Source organism: Natator depressus, chromosome 5 (assembly GCF_965152275.1).
Source record: "Natator depressus isolate rNatDep1 chromosome 5, rNatDep2.hap1, whole genome shotgun sequence".
NCBI lineage: Eukaryota > Metazoa > Chordata > Testudines > Cheloniidae > Natator > Natator depressus.
In genome coordinates, this window is record NC_134238.1 from 108,050,631 (window position 1) to 108,077,443 (window position 26,813).

A 26,813-nucleotide genomic window follows, 5' to 3' on the forward strand; every position below is an offset into this window, starting at 1 on the left:
AATTTCAATGGAACAAGACACAGAAAATGTGTGTGAAATGTTTAGCTGAGTTCAATTTCCTTCCTCTCTCTCTCTGTGCTGAATTTTTACTCCGTAATGAAAATATTAAACAAACAAACAAACAAACTCAAGTGATGAATCACACTCACCATCACAACACAAACCCAATGCTGTGAACCTATAGGGGATATTTCATTGTGTAACAATATATTCATCATCATGTCTGAGAGCTTGTTTTCACAAGTATGGAATAACTGTGTTATCCTACCACAGACCACCTTGAAAATTTCCATTTATAATACATTTTCTTTAGGAATTAAAAAAAATATTTTAAAAAAGGCCAAAGAGGTTTAGGACCAGCTGCTTCTGTTTATGCCCAACTGTTTCAGTACTGATGCAACATAACTACAATGTGATGTCATCTGAAGACCCGGCAGAACATACCCTTAAAAATATGTAGGGGTCTAGTCTCCCCTTTCTGCATGTACATTACCCCATCAGAGTGAATCGTAGTTACTCACAGTCAGAGAAGAAAATAAAGCTGGACTGAATGGTTATATTAGGAAAAAAAGATACAGGTTCCCCCATGGAAAGAGAGAACCATTTCCCTAATGTTAACATTTAATTTTGTTTCTTATAATTGTTTATAGGGCAGAATGAATATCCATTAATGATTCCTATTCATTTGTACTTAAGCCTACAGAGATGGGGGTTGTTCTTGTATCCTATTCCTACAGTTTTTTCCCTCCATCCATTCCTGTTTCTATGTATCAATGTGTATGTGTGAAGATATTTCTGTTGTATATAATTATTATATATTTAATAGAAGCTTTCCTTGATTGGAAAGATGTAGGGAGAAAAAGCTGAATGTGTAAAAGCTGCAGCTTATATACAAAAGTGTATACACAACACACACACACACACACACACACAGAAAGAATGACATTATTTAGCCAATCACATAAGACAATGACATAGTATATACTATTCCGAATGTAAAACAATGAAAACCTAAAGTGATTAACACCCCTTCAATGCCAAGGGGGCATGACTGTCACTTGTCATTACTGTGTGTGTCTCTCTATTTCTTCATCTACCTAAAATTGGATTTTCTTATGTAATTCAACACAATAATGTAGAAATTAATTAATATGTACTGACCTGTCTCTGCTTCTCCGTGATGGGAAGGCAGCGTTACAGCCAGCCACTGTGCAGACATGCATCTCTTTTAAATGAACGTTCCTGTAGTGAAGCTTCACACTATAGGAACTTTTGAAACTCTTCTTGCAGACATAGCAGATCTTGGGATCTGGGCTGGAACATAGGTCACCTTCTGGGGAGAACTTCTGAGGACTGTTGTAGTTGAATGTTGAAGTGAAACTTTCATGAAGGGCAGCCATACTGGCACTGCCCCCATTGTACAGTCCATACTGGCTCATGTAAAACATATCATAGGTAGGGTCTGTAAACTCTTCCTTCACCTTAATTACATCCCGGTGAGAAGATTCATTGTGATTTTCATCTGGCATCTCACTGTTCATCATAGACTTTTCATTGGATTCATGGATGTGTTCATCACCTTCCATGGATTCCTCACACAATTTTGGCTCTGAGGATTCTGACTCGTTTTCATAGTCTCTCTCATGCTCTTGGTCTTCTGAGGTCATGCTGTCTGCCCTTCTTATCTCTGTCCTGGAAATGCATCTGCTTCTACCGTTTTTAGAAAAGTCTTTCACAGACAATCCTGGGCTCATTTCCTCCTGCGAATGGCAGTGATTGTCATGACCAATATCATTAGCCATTGTGCTGTTGTCATTAGCTTCATCATCTTCATCGTCAAACTCGTCAGCAGTATCAATAACTTCCTTTTCTATTTTAACTGGCATGCTTGACTTCCTTGGTTTCTTTTTAGGGGCAAGGTCAGCATTAGGCTCATGGGTAGGCATCACCATCACAGGTACCGATGACTCTGAAGGAAGAGGAGGATGCTGCTCCACTGAACCACCTGTTGGTATGATGGGACTGGTGGGTAATGAGGTTGGAGGGCTCACCATCTCTCCAGGAGTAAGTAAACTTCTGTAAAAAGGAGGAACAGGCTGGACAGTCTTTAAAGCTGGAAACACCAGCTGGCTAGAAAGAGGGTTCTGTAGTACAGGGTCTAGTGGGGGAGTAGTAAAACCCATTGGAGGCCGACCAGGGCTCGTTAAGGTAAGACCGGATTTTGTACTTGCTATGACGGGGGTGGCAGCTCCTGATGTAGCACGGATTAGATCTTTGTCTCGGTTGTTCCTTAGCATAGGCATGTGAAGGCGGGGGTTAGGGTTAGCACTGTGACGATTGCGACTTCTAAGAGAGCTGAAGACCATGTTGCAGCCTTCAATCGTGCAGCGGTGTTTGATTTTAAGATGAACTGCATTGTAGTGGATTTTGAGAGTACCTTTGTCATAGAAAGTTTTACCGCACGCATTGCAGAACACTCTCCCTTTTCTTGACGCCGATCCCATTCTTCTCATTCTGTGAATCCTGAATGAGCTTTTCGTGTGCTCAGTTTTGGACAAATCATTAATGGGTGTTGATGTTTGAACAGGAGACACACAGGCTGGCTCAGTTTTGGGTTCTACATTTGTGATGCTGGTCAAAGCATTCCTGCTGGATGTCTGCTCATTCTTGAAAGGAGTGGGAGAAACTTCAGATTCACTGCTTTCATTATATTCATTTTGGGTAGAAAGGCTTGGCTCACGCAGCCTCAGAGCAGGCTGTTCCAGCAGGAGGCCATTTGGAGGCAGCCCCAGCAATGGAGCAGAGACAGGATTTATGTACTGGAATGGAAGCAGAAACGCAAGGCTGTTAGGGATGTTTTCAAAGTGATGAATGCTGGAAGGGTTGCTGTTCTCCAGGTGAGCAAGGAGACTCGGGCTCCTAGTGCGATTATTGCTTTCAATAAAAGTCCTTATGTCTGAATCTGTCTTTGAAGATGGCACAGCCACAGCCTGCCCTTCTTTTTCTTGAATTGCCATCAGCTCCACGATGGATTTGGTTTCTCCAAATCTTAGAAACTGCTGAAGGGTAATAATCTCTTCTTCCCTGGACATGATGGCCCAGCGGTCCAGCACCTTGCCTGCAGCATCCTAGAGGCCATATCAAAGAAACAACAAAGACAAACACAAAGAAAAAAAACTTATTGATTCTGCATAATTATTGAATTCGATAGAAGGTGCTCTGCTGCCTGTACATGAAACACTAAGCTCAGAAAACAACATGCAAACAGTGTTAATAGAAGTCGATCCACAAAGCAAACTTTTCTGCCATGCAAATGTAGTAATTAGAGTCACAGTTAGAGAAACAGATTGAGTTTAATAATGTCAAAGCAAACACAATGTAGACGACTGGGGCTCTGTGATCTAAAATGCCTTCAATACTGCCATTATAACAACATGATCTATGTACAAACAACTGCTTCGCAGACATTAGTTTAAGACATGAATTCTTGCTGTGCAGCCCACTGTAAATACAGAAAACTGTACCTTAATCCTTACAAAATGGTGACACTATAGGAAAGAATGAAATAAATGCATTTGATAGAATTACCTCTTAAATGTAAGGAGACATAAGACTGAATTCAATTAGGAGCAATCTTGTACAATGCATCTCAAAGAGTTTGAACCAATACAATTAAAAAGTAGCATACAAATATTAACCTACATTTTTCCACAAGAGCAATATATAAAATTGCATTTACTGCCAACGCACATCAAAAGGCTGAAACTGGGGGGAGGAAGGGAAACATTGCTTTTGAGTCTTACCGAACTGTTACTGGCAATTGAGTGCAAACTTCCAACCTGGGTTTGATTTACACTTAAAATATAACTTTTTTACAGTCTTGTTACAAATGACAGTTACAAATATTTAAAAAGTAAACATTTGATGGATGTGGAGAACATAAATGTATAAAAGTTTTGTCTCTTAACATCACCTTCTGATAGCAAGGGAAAAGTCCAGAGAGAATACACATCAGTAATCAGTAGACTATCTGTTGTTAAATATACATTAAAAAGCATTTCACACTTTCATTTTTGCTAGTAAGTATGAGATTTGCCTGAAGGTAGAACTTAAAAATTCTGCACTGTAATGTCAGGCAATCCATTCCAGCATGTATTGATAAAAATGTAATAAAATACTTACATAATGAATACATTTTATCAACATCTCTCCCATTGGGCTAACGCTGGACATATCACCACCTCTGTAGCTACCAACAAACCCTCTCCCATGACCATCAAGCAGAGGTGCCCCAGTGTCTACTGCATAGAACTGCCAGATACCTCTGCATGGAACTCCTCAGTGCTGTATTTTTGGTTTTTTTAAAATCTTGGATCCCAGATTTAGAGCCCTGTCTAAACATTTAGGATTACCCTATGCAGCAAAAATCATCAGAAGTGGTTTGAGTAGAAAAAACATTGTATTTATGTGAAAATATGAGAATTATTTTCCACATTGCAGTAATGATTCTAGGTTTTTTCACATTAATTTTATAGCATTGTAAATCACAATTTTCTCAAATGATGAAACATACACATAAAACTCTGGCTAGGACTGGTTTTGCTTATTTTAGTTCAGATTTAGCTCAAATTTACAATGCAAAGCTAATGAAATGAGTTAATGTCACTTATGCTGCAATATCTAAGCTGTGGCTATAGAGCCACGAACATGGTTCATGGTACCAGGTATGAGTGATATCACACAATCCAATCTAACAAGAATGTAATTAACCCATGACAGAACTACAACGATGGGGAAAACCTTAAATTGACCTTAATCCTGCAAGTTGATCCATGTAGGCAGATCACTGCACTCACGTGGAGCCTTCATCAGTGGGGATCCAGGCAGATTAAGGGACCTCCTTGTGAAGAGCTACTTGCAAGATAAGGCTATAATTTGTTGATTTGGTTCAGTAAGCAGCCAAAGCTTTGAATACTTTTCCTAACATAGTAAGGGCTTCTCTAACTCCTACAGCCTTAGAATTCCACCTGTCCTGCTGGAAGGGAATGCCTGTTTTGCAGGAACTCAGTGTGATTCAATGCAATTGATCCAAAAGGGCAGGAAGTCCTTGGAACTGGGACTACACTTTCCTTCCTTCCAAATTCCAAACTGGTTATCTTTTGACTATTTTCCCTGCATATTTTTCAAAAGGTTCCCTATTTCTCCATTCAATTCCACCACCACCTCCACCAAGCCTGCCCTTCCTTGCCACAATGATTCTACATTTTTAAATACCAGTATCTCACCTGGACCCTAAAATGGCCTCACAGTTCAAATTTTGAGCCCCTCCTTCCCCCCGCCCCCCAACAGCTTTTATCTGAGTCAGATAAATAGATGGAAAAGGCCTCGCCTCATATTGTTTGGAGGCAGGATCTAAGAGTTCCTCTCCTAATTTATAGGGTTTACTTGGATTGAGTCGGGGACTGTCTGATTGCTGACAACTGTGGGTGTTTGTAATGCACTACTGATAGCAATGTATGTTTTTTACATCCAGAGGCTTGTGCAGTAGGAGATGTCTATTTTATAAATGTGGATAGATTCATAAATAAAGAAATCAGATTTGGATTGTGCCATTTGCTGAAAAACAGTGGGCTTCTCTGTTGTGGAGCCCATAGAAACCTACAAGTAAGACATCAAGAGGCCAATCAGATCACTCAGGAGACTTGTGGAATTGGTTCTTATGGCACACATTTAGTATTTTGTCAAGCTTAGGCTGAAATGTCCCACGTGATGGGGCTTCCACCACTTCCCTTTGGAGGTTATTCTGCAGTTTAATACATATCCTCACTAAAAGAAGTTTTCCTGACACTTTGCCTAAATTGTTCCTCTCTCAATGCCAAAATGTTACACTTATGTATACTCTTACAGTATCTACTATAGGATTTTCTAGAGTTGTGAGGAAGACAATGAAACATTGGGGGGCCAAATCCTCAGGCTCGGCTACAGTGCCAATGAGCTCTTAAACAAGCAGTTGGGGATTTGATTGGCATGGGGTTATCTTCAGCTAGCACAAAGACAACAGCCCAGTGAAATCAGACAGTTGGCTTAAAGCGACCTTAGGCTACTCCTACCAGCCGTATTGAGTGACAGCTCAGCAGAGCTAAAGATTCAATTACTAATTCCCGAAACCACCCTCGTGCCCCAATCATTAACATCTTTAGGGCCAGTCCTACAAGCTGTACAAGGACTAGGATTTACACAGTTTTCCCTAACGGGGATAAAGGTAGCATGTGTGGGGAAGCTGGTTGCAGTTAATCATGCACACTTCTCCAGTTTTACTTTTAGAGAGAAAAGGATGGTGAGATAATATCTTTTACTGTACCAACTTCTGTTGGTGAAAGAGACAAGATCCAATAAAGTTGGTCCAATAAAAAATATTACCTCACCCACCTTGTCTCTCTCATAAGCTGGGACCAACACGACTATAACAACCCTGCAAACTGTTTTGCTTCTGTCAGATTTTGAGCAAATCTTTATTTTGTTGTCCATGTTGTGAACGTTATATTGCTTTATTGAGGGACACATTCATATGTAGTAAAGAATATTAAACATGCATGCTCTTGACTTGAAGACACTGTAGGCTGGATTAATAAATAACAGGTAGATTTTTTTTTAATTTAAGAAACAGCAGTTTATATTCACAAGTTGTCTATTGTTATTTTTTAGCTAGAAATACAATTTTTCTAACAATACAGAAAAATAGTTTGGGGTCACTATATTTCATAGAAAATATAGCACCTATGTACACTGCATAACACATAGTTCAATATTTACATAGTGATGGTTTCTATAAATCACTGTAAGTATGTATTAAAATTCAGAACTAGATAAAGAGCAAATAGGAATGTCATTTTTTGATAAAACTTGAAAATTAAAAAAAAATCTAACCATTATCCCTTTGAATTAAGCTATAACTAGCTAGGGATCTCTTTGTACACCTTAATACTTGATTAGAGGTTCAAGTCCTTTCTTAAATGTAATCGATTTCTTGTTTCTTACAATCTCTCATACTAAATTTTCTCCCCAAAGCCATTAAATCATATCCACATTTAAATTTTTCATGACAAAAGGCTCCAATTTATATTACTTTTTTTCAGCTCAGTACCGATGAAGCCAAGCCTCCTGTGACAATATGTACAAGTCAGTCAGTCGGTGTAAAGATACCAGTGTGTGCTTTTACCTCTAAGCAAGCCAGTCGACAAGCATGCTTACCCTGCACAGCAATACAATGGGCGCTCTTGCTTCCCTGGCCATGGAGCCTGATTTCATGTATTGGTGGCTCTCTTCTGATTTCAGAAAGAGAGAATTCTTCAAGCCTCAAAATCATATAAAATTAACCTCGAAGGGCACAAGACCTATAACCTTAAATCTTCCTCTCTCCAGGTCTAAACACACACTCAGTTTTCTCTCGAGCTATATTATTAGTGTAGACACAGATACACACGTACACACACTGTATTGGGTCTGTGAAGCAGTGTCACGGTTAATCATCCTGAACTTCTCTCCTGATTTTTACTGACCTGTAGGTTAGGACAAGATGTGTCAGGATGCATCTTGTCCTAACTTCTAGGTCACATCAGAACAAGTGGTGGGTTTAGGAGGATTATCTCAGAGGATACAAATAGGTTAGAGTAGAAGACAAACACAAAGTTCACTCTAATTTTTATGAGTTAATTGGGGAGGGCTGGCAAGGGGGAGATTTGGTTTCCTGGGGCTCTTTGAACTTCATAATTTGTAAGTGTTTGATTCAGCCTGAAAGCCTCTCAACTTAAAAGTTGCCTATTTAAAAAGCGAGGGTGGCCTCTATGCAACATATATGCCTTTTTCAACCTAGAACTTCTGTTTTAAAATCAAGTTGCTTTAAACTCTTGTGAAAAACTGAAAAGACTCCTATGATCTCCATTACCCTTTGCTAATTTTATATAGAAACACACACACACACACACACTTTTGCAGGCCTATTTTTAGGTCTCTAATTTACTTCTTGGCACAGCTAAGAGAAGGTGTGTGCGTGCACATGACTGTATGCACACTGAGAAATGATTACACAGGAGTTGAGATTAATAAAAAGGTTAAAATAAAAAAAATGAAAACTCCTTTTTAGAAAAAAAGTGCAGATTCTGGGAAGCACTCGGAATATTTTCGAGCACTGTTGTGATAATTTCTGAGAAGCACTTGAAATTATGAGGAAAAACAACTTGGCAAGATTATTTAGTTTACCAAGGTTGCATCTGCACCTTAAATACACATTTCTTAGTACAGACTGACCAAGCGTCTGGAATGCAGTGATTAAAAAATATATTGCATAGAGATATACACATTTGATTCCTTAGCTCAGGAAGTAAATCAAGGTTTACTATGCACTTATCTTCCCTCCATGAGCGTTTCTTAGATACCTGTAGGTTTTTTAGCTGATCTTGGGGAAATATGTTGAAAATATGGCTGTAACAACTGAAAAGCAGACTGAAATGCACTCAGTCATACTATAATTGCACAGGATGGTTTCAATTAGGGTGCAGACAGAATATCAACATTTGTTTCTGATAAAGAAAGCCTTACATAATTTCCATGATTTGAGTTTGTTGTTTTTGTTTGGGTGAGTTTCTCAGGAGCATCTCCTTACTTCCAAATGAAATTTCAAGCTGTTACACTAGGGGAAGTTCATATCCCATCTCTTTCTGGGAAAAAAGTGACCACAACACAGAGGTGCATAAGCGCATGTCTATATACATAGGAAAAGCCAAAATGCACCAGATCACGCTCCTTTTCAGGCCAGCGGCAAAGCTCCCACTGATTTTGATGGGCACGGCTCTAGCCTTATGTCTAGATTTTCATGGAAATATTTATCCACATACTTATTTTCCTGCTGGGCATTCTTTACATGCCATATCGACCCAAGGTCTGCTTTGTTTTTGCAATCATCAGAGAGAGGTATATACACCAGCTTGTTGTGATCATACATAAGCAGCTGATGCCAAATTCAACATTCCCAACTTACAAAAAGCCATGACTTTAAAGACTTTTCCATCCCAAACCCCACATGCCTTCCCTACCCCCTCTCTCTTCCCCCACCAAAATGTATGATACATGCTATGGTTGTGAGAATGAGGGGTCCTTTATGTCTACTGCTGCATCAGAAACCAACACGACACAGCACTACAGAGTTTTCAGTCAATAATGGAAATCTTTAGCTTTTGGCTTAACTGCTACATCTACTGTACTAAAAAAAACCACAAAAGAGATAGATCTTTTCCCCTACTTCTTAGAACTGAATTTGTTTGCTTTCACCTAAAGATATGGGATGCATATCAGGTTTTTTGCTTATGACAGCTAATAGAAAAAGAAAGGATTTTCCCCTACATCAAAGTATAAACGTGAAGGACACTTTCAAGTAGGTACCTAACTGTAGAAAATAAGAGGTATGTATAGCTTCTGTTTTGTATTTATTCTTGTTACCAGTACAAGCTATCAGTTTCTTCTCAAATAGTTCACTCCAACCCTCATGTTAATAACCATCTTGCAACTTTCATCCAAGTGGACCCCAAAGAGCTTTACAAACTTTTACTAATCAATATTACAGATTACAGTCCAAATTTTGCTCCAGTGTGAATCTTGACTTCATTTGACAGCAAATGGGTTATCATTTCGCACTGCAGCATTACAAAGAGCAGAATTTGTCTCCATACATGCCGGAGGAACATCACAGAAATGCCACGAGGACTGGGATGGAACAGAGCAGCTGTCTAACTGTGCATAACAGCACTTCACAGCAGAGAGAGTGAAGAATACCATGGTCCAACTGAAACTGCAAACGGAATTTAAGTACGTGGAATGTAATAACCACAGTTGAAATCTGGCCAGGACATTGGAGTTAAGCACCCACGCTCTTGCTAAAAGGCTTATGGGATCTTTACTGACCAAAAGTATTCAGATCCTCTGTTTTATATCCCATCCTCAAGACAGCACCTTCAGCAGCACCGTCCCCCACTACCAATCTGCCGGAGCATTGGTTCAGTACTACTACAGAGGGAACAGTATCACCTAGTAGATCACTAATTATCAGCACTTCTTTAGGATCTGGATTTTCTCTAGAGGGCTCCCATTGCTCTCTCTCCGAAATAAATCTTCTCTAGTCTTAAGATCCCATCAACCTTAAATCTCCACAATAATTAATCTCTTTACAACATTCTGAATACTTGGCCCTGTAGGATTGTGGTATAACGAGGTGAAACATGTTGGAACAAATTATATAAAGATGCACAGAGTCAAAAGAATGTGTTCCTTGATTACATAAAGCTTTGGCAGAGGCAAGAAAGTTGGAATATACATCACAACAACAACAACCAGAAGTTGGGCAATGTACATCCATGTGAATTAAAGTAGTGAGTTCTGGAAAAGTTCTAGTTCACCAAGGGAGTTACTCCAAAACACAAAATGGCCATGCCCTCTCAGAGATTGAGTGCTGTCGATTTTTATTGCTGGAGTAGGCCAATGCATTGTAAAGCAGTCCTAATCAACTGGAAGCAGCATCATGTGAAATCCGCCCATCTACCCCTTTACAAATTATCCCGGGTGTATTTGAGTAACATGCATACATACTAGTTTTTGGGTAGAGAGTGTACATGCCCAAACGTACAGATTACTTCCACAGACCAATAGTCTCCATCACAAAATGCTGTCACACAGTACATGTAGAATATCCAGTCTGCATGAAGTTAAGAATATATATATTTGGGAGGGTGTGCAGGGCAGAGAGAAGATATATTTGCCCCATGCTCTTTCAGTTGGGTGGGAGCTTTCTGGCAGATATTTATGATCAGCGCCCTGCTAGAATCCAAATACAAATAATTTACAAATGAAAAGAAATCTCTCATAAAGAGAGGAGGATATGCTATTTTATCAATCATAAAAGAAATGTTAATTTGGACCTCTACCCATCCCCCCCTAAAAAGTATTAATCTCTTCAATTTAAGTAATGTTATTAGGATGCTAGGGCACAGGTTTTAAATGCTTCTTATGATTTTTAAAACATATTGTTTGACTTTTGATAAAATATTCACTTTGTTATGCAATGCTCTTGATTGTGGACCCAATAAGAATGTATAATTCATTAGAGATGATCACTTTTCTCTTAGTAACAGTGTGTGTAGCATTTTTATTTTAAAAGATATGAAAAATCGCTGTGCGGTTACAACATATTTAATCACTGCAGCTCCAGCTTCATTTAATCATAGCTGCTCCATCTAGGATCTTTATAGTTAAGGGTCTCTCAAATTTTTCCACAGTGACCCCCCTGCCCATATTCAGAGGCTCAGAATTTAGCTGGAGAAGAGAAATTCTGATTTGAAGCCAGGATCTGAATCTCTTTATAATGTTTTACACTGATGTAACTCCACTAACTTCAGTGGAGTTAGACTTGATTTACATTGTGCAAGTGGGAGAAGAATTAGGCTCGAAGCATAAAACTGACAAATCTGACAACCTTGGTAATGGTGTCGCTACTGCCCCATTATATTAATCTTTCTCCATAAATAAATATTGAGTTACTAATTTTAAAAAGATCCAAATGGTCAGCTTTTAGCAGCTGCCATTAACATGATTTTATTATTTAACATTTGTGTTGTGGCAGTAGTCCCTATAGGCCACAACCAGGTGAGACTCATTGCGCTAGGCACTGTACAAAAAGTATTTCACAAATGAACACTTATCCTCTTACGATCAATACAGGCTGATATTTTCAAAGCTGTCTAAGAAGTGATTCCCAAATTACTATTAAAATTCATGGAAGTTGGGTATCCAACCCTCTGAGGGCTTGTCTACACTTAAAACGCCACAGTGGCACAGCTGTAGCTCTTCAGTGAAGTTGCTACCTACGTTGGTGGGAGGGACTTATCCCATCCGTGTTGCTACTCACCTCCCTGAGAGGCAGCAGCTAGGACGACGGGAAAATTCTCCCATCAACCTAGCACTGTCTACACCGGCAGTTAGGTCGGATTTACTGTGCTGCTCAGGGGTGTGATTTTTCCACATCCCTGAGTGATGTAGTTATACCAACCTAATTTCCAAGTGTAGACCAGGCCTTTGACAGCTTTGAAAACCAAAGCCCTGGATTCTAAATGTAAAGACATGTGGTGATCTCTCAGTTTCTCTATAGCTCTGCGGTTATGGAAAATGCATTTACAAGAGCTTCTTATCCCCTAAGCAGTTCCACAACTAAGTGGGTTCTAAGTGATTGAGGGTGGAGTGGAGGGTGTTGTTCTTAGGCACAGGGCAAACCTGGTTCCTCAGGGAGGTAGGGCCATTCTGCAGGAAGCATATGCAGCCTTCTGGAAATGCATGTGCTCCAGCAGATACAGCTGGATAGGGCCTCTCATAAATAGAAACACCATGGACAGGGCATATGAAATTCTGCACTTTAGAGTTAGTTATAACTCTACCTTTCCTGGGTTTCTGCAGTTTAAGCCAGACCTTAAAGACACTCTTTAAAAAAAGAAAAGTGAACGTGGGTTGAGCTTGCAAAACCTGTGTAATTTGGTACAAAGAGGTAATTGTGCATGTAAAATATCCAGTTGCACACACAACCATGTGTAAGAGCGTGTGCTGAGTCAGGTGCTGGCTCAGTACCCTATCACTCGAATCCCCACCAGTATGGGTTAACTGTGACCAAACTGGAAGATCAGTTAACAAATGGGGCTACAGCTAAGGCGCTAACTAGAAGGGGAAGCCACCCCAGTAGCTGGAAGCAAATAAATTAAGAGGAAGGAAGCTCTGGAAGTGGAGAGCTGAGAGGCTGAAGGATGGCAGAGATAGGCAGGGCTGGCTGCTGCTGCTACTTCCCTAGAAGCAAGTGGGAAAGCTGGCTATGGAATGTAAATCTATATAAATAGCACTGCAGGCTGTGGACTGCTGGAGCAAAATAATAAAGTGAGGTGATGGTGATGGAGACCTGGAGAGGCCTGAATGGACTCTCGAGAAGAGCACCCATTACACGATGGCAATCACCATTTTTCAGAAGCACTTACCAATTTTGCATAAATGATTGTTTATTTTGGTGATTGTTTAAGAAAATTTGGCCCATGGTGTTAATGTTATCACGTAATCAATGTAACTCTTAGAATTTTCATAGTTTGGGAGGCAGTGCTACCAAATGCACTGATAATTGGACTGGGAGTTACAATTCCGGGCTTCTATTTGCAGGCTCCGTGTGCCTTTGGCAAGTCATTTAAACTTGACTATGCTTCAGTTTTGACATTCATAAAAGAGGAATAATGGACAGGATATTGGGAGAATTTGCAAATGTTTGTAGAGAGCTCTGAAGATGTATTATTATATTTACAACATATATAGCTCCAACAGTTGCCTAGGTGCTGTTCAGCCAAGATCTCTGCTACGATACAAAGCACGTGTAGATGAATCGTCACGTCCTATATCAGGGGAGGCCAACCTGCGCCTGAGAAGGAGCCAGAATTTACCAATGTGCATTGCCAAAGAGCCACAGTAACACGTCAGCAGCCCCCCGTCAGCTCCCCCCGACTAGCCTCCAGTGTCTCCCACCTGCCAGCAGCACCGCTGCTCAGGAAATAACCCTCAATCCCTGTGCCTCCCGCCTGCCGCAATCAGCTGTTTTGTGGTGTGCAGGAGGCTTGGAGGGGTGGGGAGAAGAGGTGGAGGAGCAAAGGCGCACCAGACTCAGGGGAAGGGTGGGGGGGAAGGAGTGGAGTGGGGACAGGGCCTGGGGCAGAGCCAGGGATTGAGCAGTGAGCACCCTGTAGGATGTTGGAAAGTTGGCGCCTGTAGCTCCAGCCCCAGAGTCGGTGCCTAAGCAAGGAGCCGCACATTAAACTCTGAAGAGCTGCATGTGGCTCCGGAGCCAGAGGTTGGCCACCCCTGTCCTATATCCTATAGTCAGTGACTATATCTAATGTTCACCACAGTGAAAACAAAGCAAGATACCCAACATTCAGATCAGACTAGATTATCATAACGGTCCTCTTTGGCCTTAAATCTATGAACCATTTAGTCAATATTATCTGGAAAAAATAAGAAACAAAGGACCAAGTCCTGATGATCTCATAGGCAAAGCTCCAATTGAACTCAGTGGGAGATTTGCCAGGATAGGAACAGAAGGAGGAATTTAGTATTTCATCCAAAGACCATAACACTGGAGTAAAAAGTACTGATAAGTGTAAGTAGATGTCACAAAACGCTTAGTCTCTGATTCAACACAAAGTTGCGACTCAATAAAGAAATTTAGTTGTGCTCTATGCTGAGTATATGAATGGCAGAAGAAGAGGAAGACTGATTTCTGTCTTTAGTATTCATTAGGGAAACATGCATTATTACTTGCAATATATACAAAATGATCTTAAGAGGCCTCTTTCTTTTGACTGTTTACATAAAAAAAAATTATGCCAGGAAAATCAAGTTAATTGTAGATGCACGTGTGACACAGAAGGAAGATGGCAGGGTGCACATATGATACTAAAAAGGCAAAGGTTGGTAGAATATAAAAATTCAAATCCATAAAGTGTGCAGCAAGTTATCTATCTGCACGCATTACAGGCACTGAAATGCAGAAGAAAGTGGGAAAAATATATTGCGGTGTGCAAGGTAATAATAATTGTGCCTGCATGCCTTAATACCCTCTTGTCCCAGCAGTCCTGACTTTCTAGGCAGCCCACTTCTCCACATTAACAGTAGTCATTTGGAGAGCAGCAAACGTGCCATTAGAAGCACTTTTACAAGTGTATATTCATCCACCAATTAGCTTAATGTGGCCGCTTTCTGCATATTTTCTATCCAGGCTTGCACAAATCTTATTAATATTTCCCCCTAGCGCTTTGACAGATTACCTTGTCATTATGCATCCTGGAGCCTTTTAAACAATATGGGTAAACTACTGTTTGCGAGGTTAATGACAATTATCCCCTAATTACTGCATAAGTCACTCAGTCCACTTTATCTGATAGGCAGGGTTCTGCTCTGTGTATCTGCCATTGTGTCACCGTAAATGAATCTTGTATAGCCATGTTTATCTGTCGTTGCCTTGTAAATTACACTGACAGAAGAATGAACAAATTACTGCGTGTCATCACTTAAATACAACTTCTGATAAAAAAAAAACACCCACAATTACAGCACTTGAATTTCAGCCTGATCACAATTAGTGAAAACATATTTAATGTTCTAAGTGATATATTTCAAAGATGATGGGTAAGGATTTAGTAGTGGAGCCCTGAGGTGATGGGGGTAGGGTTGCAAGAATAGGAGAAACACAAAACCCGATGGTAACAGTAATGCTCTTATCATCTGATTGCTTTCGCTGTTATTTTAACAGACAACATGACTACCTGGTAGTATTTTCCAAACGTTCTCTCGCCCAGATCAGAAGGGATGTGCCTAATGTCACAATTTCAATGGTTTTCGACCCTCCACTCCCTGCTGTTTTCAGCAACACAAATGGAACACAACGGCCCAACATATATGAGGCCAGAACTAGTATAAAACCACAGGCTACCCTAATTTAATGGATAAAATGGATTAGTAACTTAGATCCAAGGTCTGCCCTGATCAGTCCCACTGACTCTAATGGATTGATGAGGGTGTAAGTCTAGGCAGAAGCTGGAAGGCAGTGTTCAAGTCTATTTTTTAAAAATATATATATATTATATAATTAACAAAATTATCTTAGCACCTTTGCTGTATTACACAGTGTCTCTGCTTTGGGTCTCCTCATTGACATAAAGTGGCAGAAAAAAATGGGCTCAATTTACTGCTGCCAAGGGTGGCTGTTCCGATAGGCACTGAGTTAGCACACATTGAAGGCTGGTGACAGCCCCCTCAGGGAAGAGAGGCTCTTGATGACTGGCACTGCTTTTCATCCTTGGGCAATGGCTATCCCCACAACTGATACAAAGTATCCTGTATTCAGAAGGACTAGAAGTCTAAGGGAGAGAGTGAATTTGAAGTGGCTAATAAGAACAAGCTTAAACCCGCCATTCTTTATTAAACAAACATTCTGTTAATGCAGCGCTATGAAAGGTGACAGACTGATAGCCCTGGAGATTTCAGTCCTCTAGCTATCTGCACAGAAGGTACAGTACAAATAACACTGAAGACACAGCCTTCCCCGTACTGGCTCCACCACAACTTGGACAGGTAACCCCTACGGCCAGTAGGGCTGTTGAATCTCCAGACCCTTTCGCTGAGTAATTGTGGTGGATTTGTGATGAGGACACTTGCCCACCGGGACTGAGATCACCACATAGAATACCAAACAGCCATCACACAACAAGAACTTCCAGTCACCACTGACCTAGACAGGACTGGGACCAGAAAACAGAACATGAAGGATATCTTAAAACATGTTCACTGCTATACTCTGATGAATGCACAGTTCAACTCCTAAAAGCTAAAGGAATGGTGTGTAAATTAGTGCAGACTTTGGCCCTTGAAAGCTAAGAGCATCAAATTATATTTGTTGAAATTTCTGCAGATGAAATGGGAAGTGTGTGATTTTTAGAAGCTGATGATTAGTTAGTGTAAGTAAACAAGTCACACCAACACTGCAGACCTGTTTTAGACTGTGTTACACGAAATACGTGCTTTCATTCAGTTGGATTATGAATGTGCCCTATTTAAAGAGGATGGGTACATTGAGATGTTGGAAGATAACAATGGTTTTGTAAGCAACATGCACAAGTACAGTACCTCTCCTCACGCCTTCAGCACGGGTTGGAAGAAAATGCTGTAGCAAAATGGGAGGAAAATGTAAGAGCCGACATTGATAGGGATAGCTGAAGAGCCTGATCGATTTTGAGTAAGCACTACCTCAAGGGCCTTGGTCCCAGCAGGATTGATCTCTCTGTCTGTCCTGTGTTCAGTCAATGCAACTTCAGCAGGGTATCCACTGCGGAAATAAATGAAAGTACTGCAGTATCCCCCCTCCCCCCACTTCTTCCCCCCTCAGCTGAAGGAAATGTAAACCCTGACGTGGCTGAAGGTAGAGCAAAAAGCAACAGAGGGTTAAAAAATGTGCAGGGAACAAAATGCTATTGCTTCTGTGTAAAACAAAACTTGGAAAAATGCATTTCCAAATCATTAACGTTTCTCTTTTAATCTGGAGTTTCTTTGGCCTCTGACCTTTGCTAATGGCATAGTAACTCTGCATGACAGAGACAAGTGTTACACACTTTTACTGGTTAAGTTGGCTGTGTCATGTCAAATGAAGGTGAGGATTAGCACCTGTCATTTGTGCAGACAAGAGTGGGTGCAAAATCCAATTCTAACCATGGAGGGCAAAGTAATTGGGCTGACTGCTGACTGAAAAAAATACTGGATTGGTTTAGCAAAACAAATTTTAAAAGATCTTTGGAAATATAACAGGGTAAAATAAAGAGCCAACTAAGAAACCAAAAACAAAAATACACACATTCATGCTGGTTATAGTCTCTCTCTCTCTTTTGCGCATTACAGTTTCTATGAGCACATTTCTGGTTTCATCAGCTTTCTTTGAACAATCTCTGGAGATGCTGAGCTCCTTGCAGAAAGCTCCATTCATTAAGGAATATTATTTACATGGATATTATTCAGTTTTGCTTGAGCTCTTTTAAATTTAAGTTGTATCTTTGATCTATGGCTGATTCAAAAAGCTAAGTGATGCTCTGCATGGACATAGACCAGCAGGTGCTAAAGGTTGAGGTAAGGATGAAGCTACCGTAAAATTCAAAACGTATATACTGTTAACTAGCCTGTTCATTCAGAGCAATAGTTATGGGAAGAAATTCTACCGAGGAAGTTGAATGCCATCATATTCAAATATTCAAGACTGTGCTAAGAAAAATTACACTCATGTATCAATTACTTATCACTCGTAGCAAATTTTTCACATGGCAGAACTTTGTCTACAGTACTGATCTCTCAAAGATAGAGAAAAACAGGAGCAAAAATTACATTTTGCACGGTTGTTCCACAAGAACAGAATGAGCTCAGAATACCACAACATAAATTCATAATGTAGTCTAGAAAAGAGGATGAGTGTGAGAGTTGGAGCCAGGAGTATTGTAAGCATTATGGGTTAACATGCCTTTTCTTCAGGGTTGGTTCGGCCCTTTACTTAGGCAAAATCCCTACTGATTCAATGGGAATTTTGGCTGAGTAAGGATTTCAGAATTGAGTTTTAATGTGTCCTTCCCAGACATCCAAGCAAGTGACCTTGCACAATGTGGAAGGTTGATTATAGGTGAGGACATGCTGAAATAGGTGGGCTTGGTTCACAGGTCTACCTACAAATTTTATTTTCAGTTTGTAGCCCTGGAGTTGCACTTTGAATTTGATGTTCAAACAACCTCTAGAAGACAATGAAACTCAATGGAAGCTTCCAAATTGTGCATGGTTTTAGGTTAAGAAAACATTTCAAACAGCGGCTACCTGCAAAAATATCCAGTCTTTTCATGATTTTAATCTCTGCTCCTCAAAGCAGAGAGGAAGGGGATGGTCCAGTGATTGGCTAACCAGGTTCAATTCTCTACACCCTCACAGGCTTCCTGTGTAATCTTGGGCAAGTCACTTAGTCTCTTTGTATTTGTTCCGCAGCTTTAAAATGGTGATAGCACAACTTCCCCTTACCTCACAGGGGTGTTGTGAAAGTAAACACATGAACGATTGTGAGACGTTCAGATGATACAAAAAGAAAAGGAGTACTTGTGGCACCTTAGAGACTAACAAATTTATTTGTGCATAAGCTTTCATGAGCTACAGCTCACTTCATCGGATGCTTATGCTCAAATAAATTTGTTAGTCTCTAAGGTGCCACAAGTACTCCTTTTCTTTTTGCGGACACAGACTAACACAGCTGCTACTCTGAAACCTGTCAGATGATACAGTAATTGGGGCAGTATAAATACCCTTTGCTTACTGAAAACTTTACCCAGCTTTGTGAATTTTTAGGCAAATCTGTCTCGATGAGAAAGTTTCACAAGATTCTAATTACAGGAAAACTGAAAAGCAAGAGAGAATGAGAGCAAGACTAGCCAACAACAGAGAAGTGAAGTACAGTTCATTTGTTTTCTTGTGACACCCAAGACAGAGTTAATTTGCAAGACTCCTGCTTTTATAAGCAGCTACCAAGAATAAGGCATACAGGGTATGATCAGCCAGTGAGTCTTCGAGATTGATTCTCCACATATTGCCTTTATTAATTTAATCGGTTCAGTCAAAGGGAATCATTTGCTTTCTTCTGACAGAAAGAATAACCAGGAGATCCCAAATACAATAATTCACAACTTGAGATGAAAGTGCCAGTCCCACCTTGTTTGAATGGAATATATTAACATTCTCTCTCTCTCTCTCGCTAATTACATAGTAGATTTTAGGGGAGCCCAGTGCTGTATTTTTGTTTACTTTTTTTTTTTTAGGATGTGTATTTGCTGCAGGGAACAGACCATTCCATGCAGAGATGCCTCCCCTGAACAAAGATTCTTGTTGTGAAGTGAATAAAATGAATTATTTTCATAAAAAGAGAGTAAGAATAGCCCACAACATGTATTTGAAAAGGAACTTTTTTATGTCTCTGGCATATCCCCAGAATTTAGGAAGGGTATCCAAAATTGCTCCAGTGATGGCTAATAAAGCAGCTTTAGTGCTGCCTTTCAACTTTCACTTTTTAATAACAACAATAAAAAAACATATGGAGGTTTACAAACTTCTTGGTTTTGATTTTGTGTTTAAAAATTATGAGACCAAGAAAATTCATAGTAACATCTGAAACTGCTCTATCAGGCCATGACCATGTAAACATTCCACATCTTATTTATTTATGGCAATCTGGTAGGAACCTCAAATAAACTAGTAAAATAAAATGGAATTACTTAATTTCCTTCCCCCCACCCTCCCACAGACATATGATCCTGTCCTCTGTAGAAATGTGTAATCCAAAGGGCAGAAATAAATTTACAGATCATGCATCAGATCTCAAGTTGCTCACGCGTCTATCATAAGGATGAAAAAGGTTGTCTCTGTGGACCGTGCAGCAGCTTGCCGACAGATACACACTCATATACAAGGGCCAAATACACTGTCCTATGTAATTCATACATCCAGGGGAAAATATCAGGATGGACATGGAGAATAACTAAGCTCACCCCTAGATGTAAACTGACCCTCCAATACAGAGCATTTCCAATTCCCAGATGCCCCTCAAGGGTGGCAAGACCTGAAATGGGTGCAGTTCTAATCAGTTTTGTGAAGCATGTAAGAACCCGTTTTTCAGTGTCTTACCTTGGACCAGGCTTGACATAACATAGAACATCATGAAATCTACACATAAAAGGCCATATTTTTGCAGTTTTGACATAGGCAGTGGGTAACTGAAACCTGCAAGCCACTGGCAATTTTACCTGCATGAGGACTGGTCAGATCCATAGAGCGGTCTATAAAACTCACTTTAAGTGGAGGTATCATTTCTAAGCTATTTAAAACATGCCTGTATGAAGTTCTGCAAATATCTTTGATGTCTTAGAAAAACCTGCTGTTGCCAAGTCATTAGAAAACCCTGCACTACTGTTACCATGTGAACAACTGTTGCACTTGTTTTGTATGTTTTTAACTAACTGCATCATAATTCTTTCAATTTGGTGGGGTTAAAACAGGCAAGGTGAGATGAAACATGGTGGTCTCAATCAACATGGGGTTGAAGGAGGGCGTCATTCCTTCTAAAATCCATTAATCAAAACAAATTACTGATGAAATTCACCATAAGAACATCACAGTAGCATGACTGTGTTGAAACAATTATACCGTGGTGCCTACATTACAATAAGGACATAGCAAACAGTACCAGCACTATAAAAACATGATGGCTTAAGTCTGATGTGACATTGATCTGAAAGAGGAAAGACACTGAATTTACATTAAAACGAAGGTGACTAATTAGCACCATAGTCAGGAGTGAACAATCATAAACAAAGCTCATGTCCAGTATCACATAAGCCATTTTTTGGTATTTATAGTAAGCCATTCTGTATTATGTAGACAAAGAATACTATTAAGTTTAACTTACTTCTACTTCTCTCAAATGTATTGTCTCACTTCCTCTTGTTTGAACATTTTTTTCCACTGTGTTTAAGTGCAGCATATATCGATACTAAAACCTATGTGAACGCAATGTTAATGTGCATGTGGAAAAAAAAGCAGGAAAATCAAAGTTAAAGTTCCCGTCGCAATTTAAATTCACAAATGGCACATTGTTAGAACAACGACCTCGCTAATTGTGGATGCATTAATAAAGTCATTTACCCTACAGTTGTTGTACACCATTTTAACTTCATTTATCTCAGCAGCATTATTCCTGATTCACACTGGTGAAAGCAAGGGCAGACTCAGGCCCTTTGAGTGTAAGTTGCACCAAATAAGATATTACTCAAGTCTCCTATCACTAGAGTGAGGGATACATAGGGCCAGATCCTCAGGTCCAGCCAAGTTGTGCTTGAATCAAGCCAGGGGAGGGGAAAGGTGGCTTTCAGCCAGCCTATTGTTCATCTGATGCTTGGAGTAGCAAACCCAGGAGCTGAGGATCCAGAGAGGAACACTATGCATGTGGGCTTTGCAACTTTTTGTGTGTGCTTTAACAGAACTAGGCACAGCCTAATAAAAAAAAGAAGTGTGGCCAAAATTGCTGACTTCCTTTCCAAAAGCAATGTCAAAAAGGGAGCCAACAGGCAGCCCTGATTTGCCCCTTTTTTTCTCCACTTGTGGGACTATGGATTTCAGGGAGTTCATTGCTCCATGGGAGGGGTAACCAGTAACTAAACTAATATTAAGAGTAATTGTGATCATTTGACATCCCCAGAGTAACATGTCTCACACTGAAAACTGTATGCATTGGAATGCAGGTCATCCGGTGTACAGGTCAAGTGTGATGGAACTGCCTCCATTACTGATTCGTCTCTGAATGGATCACCCATGTACTGTCCATCTACCTGCTCCTGCTAATACCATTAGATACCATTACCTGTCTGCTATGAAGAGAGGTCTTTCAGAGACGAGCTAATTGCGATGGTTACAAACAATCTGTTGGACCTCCAGATGAATATTTTCCCTCATTTCAGTTGAAATTACACCTTTTTCTTATATATTCTATTCTATATAGCAGGGATCGGCAACCTTTGGCATGTGGCCCGCCAGGGTAAGCCCTCTGATGGGCTGGGCAGGTTTGTTTATCTGCCGCGTCCGCAGGTTCGGCCGATCGCGGCTCCCACTGGCCGCGGTTCAATGCTCCAGGCTCCCACTGGCCGCAGTTCAATGCTCCATCCCTCGGCTCGTGTCGCTTCCTGCATCCCCCATTGGCCTGGAGCAGCAAACTGCAGACAGTGGGAGCTGCTATCGGCCAAACCTGCAGACGCGGCAGGTAAAGAAACCAGACTGGCCTGCCAGGGGGCTTACCCTGGCAAGCTGCGTGCCAAAGGTTGCTGATCCCTGCTATATAGGGTTTTTTATATTATTTTCAGTACCACAGTATCTGAGCACTCTCACTCCCTCATTGTAACTGCATCCACTGCCTACAGATTGCAGATTTGTTTACACTTTTCTCTTTTCTGAGGTGGGGTTGGAAGTTGTTTGGCTTTTTGGGGGGGGAAGGGGGAAGGCATTGCAATGTGGTTTGAAAGTTTTAAGACAGAGAAAAAAACCAAGGAAACTAGTTAATGAAGTTCCAGAAGTAGTTGTGGTAGCAGTACAGAGTGAGGTTTGGAAAGAAGAAATAATGTGGTAAAAAGGATATATGGAATTTACCGGGGGGGAAGCAATAGTCTGCTCCCTCTCCCACCCACCTCCTTTTGCTTTTTTCAGCCAGTAGCAGTGAGAAATGTGGCTATGGCATACCTGTCTAGAGTATAACCACCCCCCACGCAAGCATTGGTATGGACTGATGCCAGAACAGTAAAAGCAGCACTCATTTTGCATTTTTAAAGCACTTTGCATTATATACAACAATGTAAGGCAGATTGATTTCCAAAAGGCTACATTTCCATTTCAAGGTTCTGATGATGACATAAACCACAAGAGAACAAAACCCTTCAATGGAATCCGTCAATGGAATCTTAGTCTCACCACAAGCCCACGTATTGGTCTGTGTACTATTCCCTTCAAGTGTTTTTAGAAAAAAGACATACATATACAGGTATAGGAATGGTGCCTTATTTGATCAGGCCCAGTATCAAACAGTGATAACCAGATGACAACGCTTTGGTTTAAAATCATGGCACATAAACAATAAGCTCCTGAGCATTTTTATTACATTTTCTAGAAAATTCTATTTGTTATTTACAGTTATTTTAGACTCTAAGGTGCCACAAGTACTCCTTTTCTTTTTGCGGATACAGACTAACACGGCTGCTACTCTGAAACTTGATCCTCAGCCTAATTCTGTCTAGATCAGTGGTTTTCAACCTTTTTTCATTTGTGGACCCCTAAAAAATTTCAAATCAAGGTGCGAACCCCTTTAAAAATCTTAGACCGTCTGCAGACACCCAGGGGTCCCTGGGCCACCGATTGAAAACCACTGGTCTAGTTTAACAGTTCTCTTGTGAAAGATGCTGAGACAGAATTCACTGCCATAATTATAGAAAAAAGTTTCTCAGACTTTATGATAACGGCAAGCTTTGTTGCTGGATACACAATGCCTCTTAATAGTCTTCTTTTGTCATTTTGTTTATCTCCCTTGCATTTCATGTTGTGTGAGCATTGGGACTTGGCTGCTATTATATTTGAACTGTCTTACTACAGCAGTCCTTTCCTTGTTTTCAGTGGAATTCTACAAGAGACTTTCAGGCACCAAAAAAAAAAAAAAAAGCTTGAGATGTGATGCTATCACAACTAAAGCTCAGAGAAAATGTAACAGCATTGCAGGGTATTTCAAATATTTTACAAGTGTTTAATTATTATTTAATATTTGTATAATGGCTGCCCCTAGAGATCCAGTTTAGGTTTGGGTCCCCATTGTGCCAGGTTCTGTATATATTTGAAGACACTGTCCTTGCCCCTAAGAACTTACAACCTGACTACTCCTTCCTTTCCATTGCCCCAATCAATGTATACAAACCCTTATTTCGCAGTTCTGAAAATATACTTTTCAAAATCAGTGTTAAAGCCTCAGTGACACAGGGCTAAGCAGAACTATGTAAGAATGTCCCATGAATCTCAGGTGTAACTCCTTGTCAGGAATGCAGATCTTGGTGACATTTACCTCACTTGGGACTGTGCGCTCCACTGATTCAATAAGGCTACAAAAGTGCAACAGGCCTTGATGTCAGTTACATGGTTTTACATACCTACCATGTCAGTGATTCTCAGCCTCCCTGGGAATTTATTCAGATGTAAGTGAATTCAGCCCATAACAATGTCGTCTACCTGCCACAAAGCTGGAAATACAATCACCTCTCATGAACCTACGGGGCATGATTGCTGTGTTCTACGTGATAAAAGAACAAAAAAAGAACAAGCCTTTCCTGGATTTTCCATCTCTCCTATGTACAGTGAATTTCCCTAGGAAGCATCACCTTACACCTTCCGCTCGCTTCCCCCCCCCCACCTCCCCCCAGCACTGTCCTCACCTGAATTAAAAGGCTGCAGAAAGTGTGGAGATCTATTTCTGATTGAGCTACTGCATGGACATATCTGCTTTCTTATTCATTTATTTACAAAGGCTCATAGCTGTGTCAGGCATTTTACAGGCAAATTAAAATGGCAGGCCGCTGCCCTAAGGAGCTTCCAGTCTAACAAACTGTATCTTACAAACACATATTAATTGGGGTATCCTTACTAGCATGAGTAACCTCATTAACAGGCTACTCCTATTAATAAGCACTACTGCCAGAAGAAGTGTTTGTAGACTTGGGCCCTAAACTGGCCACAACACAGCAACAATGGTGCAAGATCAGTGGATGTATTAATAACCTTTATTATTTGAATCACAGAAGCAACCAGAAACTCCAGCAGTTCGGGCTCCATTGTTCTGAGCACTATACCAACACATAAAAATAGAAAAGTCCTTCCTTGATGAGGCTATAAGTCCAGATCTTGCAAACCCTTAGGCATGTGCTTAACTTTACTCAGAGAAGCAATCCCAATGGTCAATGGGATCACTCAATGATGTAATGTTAAGCATGTGCGTAAATATTCACAGGAATGGGGCCTAAAATAATCCAAGATTCATGAGGTAGGTGTAACATACAAACAGAAGGAGTGGGGGAAGGTAGCAGTGATAGGAACATGTGGTTATGTACACTAGTTATATGCACAATTCGCATTTTAAACCTTTTCTTTAATAGAGATATCAATAAACAGAAATATTATCGACATTAGCAATCCTTAGTAACCACGTACCCCAGGCATTATTAGTTGATAATGCAATACTGATAGTTATTACATTTAGCGATTTGTTCTTCTTCCGTTGTTTTATTGGAGGGGAGGGGGGGAAGGGGTTGGGGATATTGTCAAGAATGAGGGCCAGGGGTGGGAGTCTTAAGATTTTTTTTTAAACTCACTGTTTGTGCGTTGTTTGCAGTGTTGTTGTAGCAAGTTGGTCCCAGGATACTACAGAGACAAGGTGGGTCAGGTAATATCTTTTATCGGACCAACTTCTGTTGGTGAGAGAGACAAGCTTTCGAGCTACACAAAGCTCGTCCTCTGGTCTGGGAAAGGTACTCAGTGTCACAGCTCAATACAAGGTGAAATAGATAGTTTAGCATAAGTAGTTAGCACATATTCTAAGGGACCATTCAAGGTGAAATGGTCCATTAACACCCATGTTGTCACAGGACAAAAAGCGTGGTTATTGGGCTACAGATTGTTATAATAAACCATAAATCCAGTGTCTTTATTACGACAATGATTTTTGCTGTGTAGACATACTCATGTCCCAGACCTGAGGAAGAAGGTGAAGGGAGTCCTGCAGAAGCAACATAATCCCCATGGAGGGAGGGAGCATTTCACATCGCTCTCTAGTGATTTCTCCTCTGGCTAACGTATATAGTAAGAATGATTGCAGGCTATGTGTCCGGTGCTCAGGATCCAGCAAGAGGACCACAGGATGCTAAGCATTTGTGGAAGGCAGATAGTGAAAGCAAAATAGAGGATGTCTGGGGGCTCTGAAAGGGACTCAAAGATATCCTCTTGCCAGATTTTTTAAAATGGCTTATAAAATACTGGGTACACTTTCCTGAACATGCATTATTTTGCATAGAATTGTGGGCAGGTAAAAATGTATTTGAGCATGAAATACATTTGTGTTTGCAAAACTGCTCAAAAGGTGCACCCATGCACAAGAATTTAGACATAGAAATTGCATCCATTATTCTGGAGACAAGGTTGATAGGATATCCCTTTGAAAATCTGGCCCTTCAAATCCATTTTCACAGCAATGCAGGGTCCCACAGACATCATTAGGGTTTTGTTCACACACACCAACAGGGGAAGAGACCCCAAAGTTGCACCCTCTTTCCTATTGTGCATTCCCTCTTTATTTAATTTTTTTAACTGAGTTCTGTTTTTTTCTTCGCTGTGAATGAAATCCTTGTCCCATGAGCAAAGCCTAAGTGAAAGGCTTCAGCCTGTAAGTATTACCAGAGGCTGGATCATTCTTGCACTGGGCCATTTCCTCTGCATTCTCTCTCCTGCCCTGGATGCCTCAGATTTGTATTGGCAGAATTTCCGGATGTATGAGACAGAAAAGAATTTTGCATCCCTTCTCCCTCCAAATATTGCAAATGGGATTTACA

General features: G+C 40.4%; 1 protein-coding gene across 4 annotated transcripts in view; it reads right to left on the reverse strand.

Annotated features, from left to right (window-relative positions):
• Positions 1-26,813, reverse strand: part of BNC2 (basonuclin zinc finger protein 2) — a 473,281-nt gene that overhangs the window by 19,962 nt on the left and 426,506 nt on the right. For all 4 annotated transcript variants that reach the window (XM_074953438.1, XM_074953440.1, XM_074953441.1 and 1 more), the window contains one exon: positions 1,162-3,128. In XM_074953438.1, coding sequence (XP_074809539.1) covers positions 1,162-3,128 — 1,967 coding nt within the window. The remainder of the gene's footprint in view (positions 1-1,161; positions 3,129-26,813) is intronic.